Source organism: Phacochoerus africanus, chromosome 8, assembly GCF_016906955.1.
Source record: "Phacochoerus africanus isolate WHEZ1 chromosome 8, ROS_Pafr_v1, whole genome shotgun sequence".
Taxonomy (NCBI): Eukaryota; Metazoa; Chordata; class Mammalia; order Artiodactyla; family Suidae; genus Phacochoerus; species Phacochoerus africanus.
The window spans coordinates 137,415,582-137,427,979 of NC_062551.1; the positions used below are offsets into that span (position 1 = coordinate 137,415,582).

General features: G+C 35.8%; 1 protein-coding gene across 3 annotated transcripts in view; it reads left to right on the forward strand.

The window, feature by feature from the left end:
• The window catches only part of SLC44A5 (solute carrier family 44 member 5), a 414,665-nt gene that overhangs the window by 327,429 nt on the left and 74,838 nt on the right, over positions 1 to 12,398 (forward strand). For all 3 annotated transcript variants that reach the window (XM_047788626.1, XM_047788628.1, XM_047788627.1), the window contains exon 5: positions 7,140 to 7,224. In XM_047788626.1, the coding sequence (XP_047644582.1) occupies positions 7,140 to 7,224 (85 nt within the window). The remainder of the gene's footprint in view (positions 1 to 7,139; positions 7,225 to 12,398) is intronic.

A 12,398-nucleotide genomic window follows, 5' to 3' on the forward strand; every position in this document is an offset into this window, starting at 1 on the left:
GATTTCCACCAATCTGTCTTCCAACTCATTTATTCATTCTTCTACCTCATTTATTCTGTTATTTATTCCTTCTAGTATATTTTTCATTTTCAGTTATTTTATTGTTTTTCTGTTTGTTTTTAAATCTCCTACCACTTTTTTTTTTAAATTACTCAATGAATTTCATTACATTTATAGTTATACAACAATCATCACAACCAAATTTTATAGCATTTCCATCCCAAACCCTCAGTGTATCCCCCAACCACAACCTGTCTCATTTGGAAACCACAAGTTTTTCAAAGTCTGTGGGTCAGCATCTGTTCTGCAAAGAAGTTCATTGTGTTCTTTTTTTAGATTCCACATGTAAGTGATAGCATTTGATGTTGGTGTCTCACTGTCTGACTGATTTCACTTAGCATGATAATTTCTAGGTCCATCCATGTTGCTGTAAATGCCATTATTTCTTTCCTTTTAATGGCTGAGTAATATTCCATTGTGTATATGTACCACATCTTCTTTATCCATTCCTCTGTTGACGTTTAGGTTGTTTCCATGTCTTGACTATTGTATATAGTGCTGCAATGAACATTGGAATACATCTATCTCTTCATGTCACCTCTTTGTTAAATATTTCTTGTATATTCTCAGTCTGTGCCTCCATTCTTTTTCTGAGATCTTGGATCATCTTTATTATTATTATTATTATTACTCTGAATTATTTTTAAGGTAGATTGCCTATCTCCACTTCACTTAGTTATTCTTCTGGGGTTTTACCTTATTCATTCATCTGGAGCATATTTCTCTGTCTTCTCATCTTGTCTAATTTTCTGTGTTTGCAGTCTCCATTCCTCAGGCTGCAGGAGTGTAGTTCCTCTTGCTTAAGGCATCTGCCCCTTGGTGGATGAGGTTGGTCCTGGGATTTATGCAGGTTTCCTGGAGGGAAGGACTTGTGCCTGCCTGCCCACTGCTGGTAGAGCTGGGTCTTGTCCCTCTAAATGAGCAGGGCTGTGTCTAGGGGTGTGTTTAGAGGCAGCTTTGTGCTCAGATTGACTTTATGCAGCTTGTCTGCTGATAAGTGGGGCTGTGTTCCCACATTGTTTGTTTTTTGACCTGAGGTATCCCAGCATTGAAGTCTGCCAGCTCTTGGGTGGGGCCACGTCTCAGTGCCAAAATGGCATCCTTGGGAGAGATCATGCCAATAAGCATTCCCTGAGGCCTCTACAACCAGTGTGCTTGCCCCCACAGTGAGCTACAACTGACCTCCACCTCCCTGGGTGACCCTCCAAGACTTTCATGTAGGTTGGGCCCAGACTTCCATAGAGTCATTGCTTTTTTCCTGGTCCTAGTGTAACCTTGTGTGTGCACTCCAAGAGTGGATTCTCTGTTTCCTCATCTTATGGAACTCCTTCATTCAAGCCTTGCTGGCCTTCAAAGCCAAATGTTCTGGGGGTTCCTTCTCCTGATGCCAGTCCTGAGGCTGGGAAACCTGATGTGGAGCTCAGAACTCTTACTCCTGTGGGAGATTTTCTCTGATATAATTATTTAACAATTCGTGGGTCACCCACTCAGTGAGTATGAGATTTGATTTTACCACAAATGTGCCTCCTACCTTCTTGTTGTGGCTTCTTATTTGTCTTTGTATATCTTTTTTGGTAGGTTTCAGTCTTTTTTGTCAATGGATGTTCATCTGTTAGGTGTGATTTTGGTGTTTTCATGAGAGGAGCTGTGCTCATGTCCTTCTGCTCTGCCATCTTGTCTCCTCTTCTAAGGAATAGTTTACATCAAGCAATAAATTCTAAAATGGACATTTTTATAAAGAATACATACAGATGACTAAAAGGCATATGAAAAGATGCTCAACATCATTAATCATGAGAGAAATGCAAATTAAAACTACAACTAGATATCACCTCATACCTGTCAGAATGACTGTCATCAAAAAGAACACACATAACAAATGTTGATGAGGATCTGAAAGAGAGGGAATCCCTGTACACTGTTGAAGGGAATGTAATTTGGTGCAACGAGAGTGGAAAACAGTATGGTGGTTTCTCAAAAAACAAAAAATAGAACTACCATATGACCCAGCAATTTGACTCCTAGGTATATAGCCAAAAGAAACAAAAATACTAATTTGAAAAGATACATGTACTGCAATGTTCCTAGCAGCATTATTTACAATATCCAACACATGGAAGCAACCTAAGTTCCATCAACAGATGAATGGCTAAAAAAGATGTGTGTGTACACACATACACATAAGAATATTCCTAAGCCATTAAAAAAAGAATGAAATTTTGCAATTTGCAACAGCTTGGATGGGCTTGGAGGGCATTATGCTTAGTGAAATAAGTCAGTAGAGGAAGATAAATACTGTATATCACTTATATGTGGAAAGTAAAAAATAAAATAGTGAATTTTTAGAAGTACACGTAGTTAAATTATAAGAAAGAATTTGATGATAGTTTATCCCCTCAACAAATCTGGGGGAAAAAACATGAAATCTATATATTTTTTGAGATTTTTAAGAGTGAATAAACACCTAAATCAGTGGCTCTCACCTGAAGCATTACCACTGCACGGGGGTCTTTTTCAAAATTTGATTTGACTTTTTGATTGTCACAATGTCTTTTGGTGGGTGGATATGATGTGTGGGAGCGAGGGAAGATAGATATCTAGCAATATCTGGGACAGTTCTGTTCAACCAAGAATTGCCCCTCTTCCTACCTAACTTTCCCATGTCCCATTCATATAGGTGACAGTTTGCTTTTAAATGTTTCAATGTAGAACTTCTGTTATAAAATTACACATTTTTATTTTTGCATGGTTTTAATAACTACCAAGGGAATTTGAGGGAAGATTATATCTTTTTGGTTGGAATTTAATAAAATTTGTTCATTTAATAAAATCATATCATTGACAACACCACTTATAGTATGTGAGTCTCCTACACAATACACCTGAATCCCCCTGCAGTTATAACTGTTGCATTCAGTGATTCTATCTATAGGTGCAAGTACCTATTTCACTGTCTTCTAGTTTAGTCATATGTGAATATTTGCATATTGATATGCATACTATTTTAAATTATTTTCTTATTTTTAATTTATATTATAGTTAGAACATGTTTTTTAAAGAAATTGTGTGCAGTGGGTGAGTTATGGTGTCTGTAAATATTATTTCAAGATTTATAGAAATAGAGCATTGTTGTATATTTGCTATAAAAAGGATGTGTTGGGTATGATGGGGTTAAGAAGGACTGACATGCAAACCCATGATGCTGTGGCACTTAACATAATTACCTTATATGAGAAGCCCTTACATTCGTGGGGACATATTCTAGAACAGATCTCTTCAGGAGAAGCATAATGTAAGTCACATGAGTAATGTTAAATTTCCTAATAGTTACATTTAAGGGAATAAGAGGAAACAGGTGAAATTTGTTATGATGGTGTATATGCGAAGCTCTTACATTTATGGGGAAATATTCTAGAATAGGTTTTTTCAAGAGAAGCATAATATGTCACATGTGTAATGTTAAATTTTCTAATAGCTACATTTAAGGGGGTAAAAAGAAACAGGTAATTTAGTTATGATAATTTAGCCATAACCAAATATTATCATTTTGAATATAATCAATATAAAAAGTATTAATGAAATATTTACACTTTTTGTTCTTCATACCGTCTTTAAACCCTGATGTGTATTTTGCAGTTATAGTGTGTCTCAATTCAAATAAATCACATTTACAGGCATAGTAAACGTATATTGCTAGTGGCTACCATGATGGATAGCACAGTTCCAGATGTTCCAAGAATGGAGAAATTCCAAGAATGGGAGTAAAATGCAAGAAGCCTCTTACTTTACTAACAGACAAAATGACTGCTACTGCATATTTCCTTTTCCTCCTCTTTTTTTTTCTTGCCATATTCCTCCAGAGATGTGGACTTAGTGGGGAAGATAAAACTAGATGCCCTTGACTGAGGTGACTTGGTTGAACTGGTCTATGCAGCTTTTAGCTCAAAGACTTGATGTTCCAACTCAAACACAGGTCATTTGCAGCAAAATTTCTGTGCCACAGGCTATGTGGAGAGGTGTAGCTTCAGCTTAGTGAATGCAGCAACCTACCATAATTCAAAACTCCCAAATCAAAAGGAGAATTTTTCTCTTGACACTTCCATCTTTACTTCCTCTCCTTTGTCCCTAAGCATCAGATCCCTGTCAACTGGACACTCTCCTTTTCCTGACAAGTACAAAGCTTTTCTTTACAGGTGGCAAAGGCTCCAAGATCACCTGTGTCGTTATCTCCTTTCCTACCATATGTTTAACACACTGCTGATCCTCATTTAGCTGACAGCCTTGCTGTTTCCCACTATTAACAAGCTCGTTCCTGATCAATCCTTTAGCAGGCAGCATTATAGAGACTATAATCTAATGTTTAAAGCATGGGCTCTAGAGAACAACCCACCTAAATTCAAACCCTGTTTATATCATCTTGAGACATAAACAAAACTCTGAGCTGCAAGTAATATCTGAGGTGAGAATAATATCTATTTCATAGGAGTTATTGTGAGACTCCAACGATAAAGTAATATAATACATTTAGCACAATGTGCTTGACACATTGTAAGCAATTCATACATTGACACCCTTACTTATTATGCTGTTTCCTCAATCTATAATTCCTTCCTTACTCCTGGTCACTGTCCCAATTCCTTCTCAAATCCTAGTAATTTTCCAGTCTTTCTCAGGTCCTACTTCTTCTCCAAGGCTTCTACAAACTATTCTTTCCTTTTTTTTTTTTTTTTTTTTAGGGCTGTACCCATGGCATATGGATGTTCCCATGCTAGGGGTCAAATCGGAGCTACAGCTGCCAGCCTGTGCCACAGTCACAGAAAAGCCAGATCCAAGCCGCATTTGCGATCTACACCACAGCTTGCAGCAATGCTGGATCTTTAACCCACTGAGCTAGGCCAGGGATTGAACTTGCATTCTCACAGACATTATCAGGTGCTTAACTCTTTGAGCCACAACAAGAACTCCCTCTTCTTTCCTTTTCGTGTGTTTCTTGAGAACACTGACATAAACTATTTTAGCATTGACTTCTAGTACAGGACATATGCAGTCATTTAGTAAATTTTTAATGGAATGATTGATGATGAAAAACGGGAAAGAACATGAAAACAGGTGCTAATGCTGCCCCATCTCCCATCCCCTCAGTCCTTCCAGGTCTGCTTATTTGCTTGAAGCTATGGTAGATAGTTTTACCATGCCCACTGACATGGGGACTAGGCAGATGTTCTACATGGTTCTTCAGAAGGCCGCCAGCAGCCTGGGGGCACCTCTGCCACCACAGTATCCCCTTGTTAACCTGCCCTTTATTGGCTTTGCTTCTTTCCCATTCGCTCTTTACTCCCATTTGAGCTTCTTGGAATCACTTCCCAAATTAACTACATGCATCAATGTCTTGTCTCAGTTTGCAATAAGTCGGAAACTAACATTACTGAGTCTATATGCTAAACACCACATTAGCGATTCTGCTGTCATTATTTTCTTTCATATTTTTAACATTCTTTGGGGCTGGACATTATTATACCCATTTTTATTAACAAATTAGAAAATCAAGACTAAAACATGTAAGCCACCTGTTCAGGGTTGTAAAAATATTAAGTAGCAAATTTAGCAATCCAAATGCTTCTTTATCTGCCTGTTTTGAATTAATTGTATAGAAAAGGATTAAAACACTTGGTAATAAATTTAAAAGTAACATACTAACAGAATATAGAGTCAGGTAAAATTAGATCGCTTAGGGATCTCACAAACTAAGATATAAAAACAGCATTTAATAAAATAGTGTCTGCAGATATTGTACATTGAACACTTAGACATCATTTAAATTCTTATTTATAGTCCACTTTCTTTATTCTGGGAAGTAAAAATGGGAGGATATGGCAGCAGAGAACTGCCCGAATGAGTCAGATTTTATAAGATGGTATTAGAAGATGAAAATGATTTAGCCTCTATGACATTGGAGAAAGAATCAGACAAAGGAGACTTTTTTGGGTACTTAGATACTAAAAGGAAAGGCCTGGATGGATGAAAAAAGTTATTGAGAAAAATTTCTTTCCCATATTAAAATTCTCATTCAGAATTGATTTATTTTTTATCTTTCCTAGTCACATGGGTCACACACATAAGAGTGATTGAATTGTAGCATGAACTGTCAAATCCATTAAATGTGGGTAAGGAGATAGCTGGGAAAATGTTAAAAGGAAGCAAAGGACAAAGAGATATGTTTTCCATATGCAGAGACAAGCATTAAGGTGACCGGAGCATTTCCCAGATGTTTAGGAACTGCATTAATCAAATTAGAGACATTAGAAATACTCAGTTAGAATTACGGGGTGTTGCCCAATATATCTAATGCGTGTAACATGTGTAGTTTTCTGGTCTAGCTGTCAAGTTTATAATTCTTGGAAAATAAAGGTGATGAGCATGCATAGGATAGAGCCTGTTCATCATCATTAGAGAAAACAGAATCAAATCTTCAATTTCATGAAGTTTGAAAATACTTGATATTCAGAGGCAACTTTGAGATTATCAGACAAAATGTATAGTGAATTTTTATTATGTGTCACTTCTGAAGTGGCTGCTGTTTGCCTTTACAGTGTCACATGAAATCATAAAGAACTAGCCGATATGAATTGGGCATTATAGTTTTATTCTTTGGAATTTTTAAATGGTTTTCACTTATGTGTAACTCAAAAGAATTACATCATTATATTTACTATAAATTTTATTAGCTCTACTATGAAGTCACTTAGTTTGGAGGACTAGAAAAAGTAACTTCTTGCCAATCAAGCATTTGTAGTGTGCTCTCTAATTCATATTTTAATAAATGTCATTTTCTAAGTGCATTACCTCATATTTTGGCTACAACCCAGATGAATCCTGAGAGAATAAGAAATGTGTTTTCTGACTGATTCATCCATATTTTATTTTACTTTTCATTAAGAAATTACTCTTTGAAGAAATTCAATAATCTTTTGTGACCGAGGGGAGAGGTTGGTGTGTTGCAGTGGTGCATTCTAATTTCTCAAATCAGGCTGCCTTTAGACAGCTGTTGCTGATTTTTTTGTATTTTCTTATTCCTGCAGCCTGGGTCAATGGTGACCCCAGGAGAGTGGCCTATCCTACAGACAGCCAGGGCCACTTTTGTGGCCAGAAGGACACCCCCAATGAGTGAGTATGGCCACTTTTTTGTCTGATTTTATGGTCTAAGCTGGAACCTATGAATTACTTTTGCATTAATTCTAGCAGACTTCATAAGAAGGTTGAAATTCATAAATAGGACTTCCTTCATCTTTTTCCCAAAGACAGTGGGATGTGTCATACTATAAAACTTAAGACATCATTGTCATATAGCATATATTAGAATGCACAAAGGCTCTGCTTAGTGCAAATATTATTACAATGGATGAACTGGACTGGTGATTTTATCAGAAGCCATAGTTTCAAATGCCTTATGAAATGGGATATTGGAAGACTGAGTTCTGAGTAGGCACTAAAAAACGAGATACAGTTAGAATTGTTTTTTGCCACAGTGCCTACTGGTAAGTCACTCCACCTTTCAAAGTGAGGGGCACACTGTAAAATCCTCAATGAGTGGCGGGTGGGCTTTTCAAGGCAACTAGCCTGTGGCTGACAATGACCCAAGTAGCTGAAGCAAACTAGGGAGAATGTTCCATCAAATTCCTGTCTAATGTTAATCATAACTGAAGTTTTCATTTCTGAAAGCGAGTTTTCTATTTCTTCACTATAACAAAACAAAAACATAAATGTCGCATTTTTAGAAACTTCTCTCTCTCACTGGCACATTTCTTTTCTGGTCATACTTGAGTTTTTACTCAGTCTCCCGGTTCTATATAACCAATTCAGTTTCTATAAAATTGGCTTTTGAAAGGGTTAAAAAAAACCCAAAGCAACAACAGCCCTCTCTACCACCAAGAACAGCAAAAAACAAGGCTCAGAATATTTCCATTGTGTCCCTGCGTTGCCCACCCATAACTGTAGAGCTTATTATTCTAAGAGATAAACAGATTAAAAAACAGATTTAGGAAAGATACGGCAAAATACATAGAGTAGAGTTAGTAAAAACTATCAAGAGGAACCAGAAATTTGGGCAGAGGGTGGTGTAAATCCTTTTAATGTCAGGTTGAGTTTATGGCAGGTAAATTGATGCCTGCAAAAGGTCCTCATTACCTGTTAGAGACAACTACACTAAATTCTGAGCTGGGTTGGTAATTCTTAACCTCAGTAACTCAAAAAATTCTAGACAACAAAACCTTCACACCGGGTGGTGAAAAGATCTTACAAACCTCTAAATCTCTAGGTCTTTAAAACAGGCTATTTTTCAAAGACCCTCTGTAACATTGTTTCCCAGACCTAAGCCAATGACCCAATTATTGCCAACAAAAATGAGATACTGCAAATTTCAGTACATAAAGACCACTCAAAGACAATCTTAGTGTAACACAGATATGTTCTTTATAGTATTATTTATAATAACAATATATTGGAAACTGTACAGATGTATAAAAATATATGAATGGTAGTAAATTATGGCCATGTGTTTAATGAAATATAGAGAATCCATTAAAAATCTGCTTATATTTTTAAAAGTTGATCATGTTAATTTTCCTTTATAGTTTCTCAGTTTTGTATCATGATTATAATTGCCTTCCTCCTCCTGAAAATAATATTTACCTATATTTCTTTACTATGTCTATGGTTTCCTTTTTTATATTTAAATTTTTAATGCACTTGGAATTTATTTTTGAGTATGGAATGAAATAGGAAACAAACTTTCCTTTTTCTAATTACAGAGCTGATAATCTCAGAATTGTTTGTTGAAAAATACGCTCTTTTTACTCTCTGATTTCTGATACCACAATTATCATTTGATAAATTTATGTATTTGTTTATGGACCACTATGCTATTCAAATATATATTTTTTTGAACCTCTCAATTGTTTTATTTTTTTATTTTTTGTCTTTTTAGGGCCTCACCCATGGCATATGAAGGTGCCCAGGCTAGTGGTCCAATGGGAGCTATAGCTGCCGGCCTACATCAGGGCCACAGCAAAGTGGGATCCAAGGCACATCTGCAACTTACACCACATCTCACAGCAATGCCAGATCCTTAACCCAAAGAGCAAGGCCAGGGATTGAACCCACATACTCATGGAGGCTAGTTGGGTTTGTTAACTGCTGCACCATGACGGGAACCTCCTGTTTTATTCTTATATAAATATATTAATTTGAATTAACAAGTTTCTTTGATTTTGAGAGATTTTAACAGTATGAAAATGTTTATGAAAATATCAAATTTAAATCATTAAAACAATGTGGAATTATCATAGGACCAGGCAAAAAGAAGTATATACGATTACAGATATTTCAAGTCAGTAGCAAAAATAGATTATTAAAAAAGTGGTATTGAGTTAACTGAAATGCTATTCATAATATAAAATTGGACATTTATCTCATTCCTTATACCAAAACAACTACTGACACATGGAAGACTTTAATATAGAAACTATACAACCAAGAAAGTAACATAAGAAAATGCAGCGGTATGTTTATAGAATAATAGGGTAAAGAAGCTTTTTCTAAATGTGATGCCAAAGCTGGAAAACATAATATAAATTTTTAAGTACATTATCATACAAAGTAAACCCACTTTAGCCCGCTGCATACAAAGTTAAAATACAAGTGGCAATTCAGGGAAAAGAAATTTTTGCAACATATATACCTGACAATGGGTCAATAGCTTTCTTTTATGAACGGCTTTTTCAAACATAAAAAAGGAAAAGATGATAATTCAATATAGAAATTGAAATAACAGAAGTAATAAACAGGAAATAACATGATATGGTGATCAATAATAATAGAAAGTACTGTTAAACTACAGTTAAAAAAAGAAATGCAAATTAATAGAAATATTACTTTAGCTTATTAAATTATCAAACAAGTTAAATAGGTTAAAATTTCTAGAATTGACAAGTGAGGGAAAAAACATCATTATTTTCTACTTGTGGTAGTGAAATATGATAACATTTAGCACATTTTATCAAGTATCAAATTCATATATTCTTTTTGCATATAGTAATCTATTATGATCCTTTGTATTTCTGTGATGTCTGTTGTTACTTCTCATTTTTCATTTCTAATTTTATTGATTTGAGTCCTCTCTTTTTTTTTTTTTTTGATAAGCCTGGCTAAGGGTTTGTCAATTTTGTTGATCTTTTCAAAGAAGCAGCTTTTCGTTTCATTGATCTTTTCTATGGTTTTCTTCATTTCTATTTCGTTGATTTCCGCTCTGATTTTTATGATTTCTTTCCTTCCACTAACTTTAGGTCTTGTCTGTTCTTCTCTCTTGAACTGCTTTAGATGTACAGTTAGCTTGTTTATTTGAGCTTTTTCTTGTTTCCTGAGGTGGGCTTGTTTTGCTATAAGCTTTCCTCTTAGAATGGCTTTTGCTGCATCTCATAGGTTTTAGAGTGTCATATCTTCGTTGTCGTTTGCTTCTAGGTATTTTTTAATTTCCTCTTTGATTTCTTCAGTGATCTATTTGTTGTTTAGTAGCCCGTAGTTTAGTCACCACGTGTTTGTGTTTTTTGCAGTTTTTTTCTTGATGATTTCCAGTCACATAGTGTTGTGGTTGGAAAATATGCTTTATATGATTTCAATTTTCTTAGATTCCAAGGTTGGATTTGTAGCCCAGGATGTGATCAATCTTAGAGAATGTTCCATGTGCACTTGAGAAGAATGTGTATTCTGTTGCTTTTGGAGGGAATGTCCTATAAATATCTATTAAGTCCATCTGGTTTAGTGTGTCATTCAGGGCCTGTGTTTCCTCACTGATTTTCTGCCTGGTTGATCTGTCCATTGCTATAAGTGGGGTGTTCAAGTCCCCCACTATGATTGTGTTATTGTCGATTTCTCCTTTTAAGGTTTTTAGTGGTTGCCTTATATATTGTGGTGAACCTATGTTGAATGCATAGATAGTTAAAATTGTTATATCTTCTAAAACTGTCACTGTATGCAGATGACATGATGCTATACATAGAAAACCCTAAGGACTCAACCCCAAAACTACTTGAACTGATTCATAAATTCAGCAAAGTAGCAGGATATAAGATTAACATTCAGAAGTCAGTTGCATTTCTGTATTCCAGCAATGAAATATTAGAAAAGGAATACAAAAATATAATACCTTTTAAAATTGCACCTCACAAAATCAAATACCTCGGAATACACCTGACCAAGGAGGTCAAGGACCTATATGCCGAGAACTATAAAACGTTCATCAAAGAAATCAAAGAAGATGTAAAGAAATGGAAAGATAGTCCATGTTCCTGGATTGGGAAAATCAATATTGTAAAAATGGCCATACTACCCAAAGCAATCTACAGATTCAATGCAATCCCTATCAAATTACCCAGGACATTCTTCACAGAAGTAGAACAAACAATCCAAACATTTATATGGAACCACAAAAGACCCAGAATCGCCAAAGCAATCCTGAGAAACAAAAACCAAGCAGGAGGCATAACTCTCCCAGACTTCAAGAAATACTACAAAGCCACAGTCATCCAAACAGTGTGGTACTGGTATCAAAACAGACAGACAGACCAATGGAACAGAATAGAGAACCCAGAAATAAACCCTGACACCTATGGTCAATTAATCTTTGACAAGGGAGGCAAGAACATCAAATGGGAAAAAGAAAGTCTATTCAGCAAGCATTGCTGGGAAACCTGGACAGCTGCATGCAAAGCAATGAAACTAGAACACACCCTCACACCATGCACCAAAATAAACTCCAAATGGCTGAAAGACTTAAATACACGACAGGACACCATCAAACTCCTAGAAGAAAACATAGGCAAAACACTCTCTGACATTAACATCATGAGTATTTTCTCAGGTCAGTCTCCCAAAGCAATAGAGATTAGAGCAAAAATAAACCCATGGGACCTCATCAAACTGAAAAGCTTTTGCACAGCAAAGGAAACCCAAAAGAAAACAAAAAGACAACTTACAGAATGGGAGAAAATAGTTTCAAATGATGCAACCGACAAGGGCTTAATCTCTAGAATATAGAAGCAACTTATACAACCCAACAGCCAAAAAGCCAATCAATCAATGGAAAAATGGGCAAAAGACCTGAACAGACTGTTCTCCAAAGAAGATATACAGATGGCCAGCAAACACATGAGAAAATGCTCAACATCGCTGGTTATAAGAGAAACGCAAATCAAAACTACCATGAGATATCACTTCACACCAGTCAGACTGGCCATCATTAATAAGTCCACAAATAACAAGTGCTGGAGGGGCTGTGGAGAAAA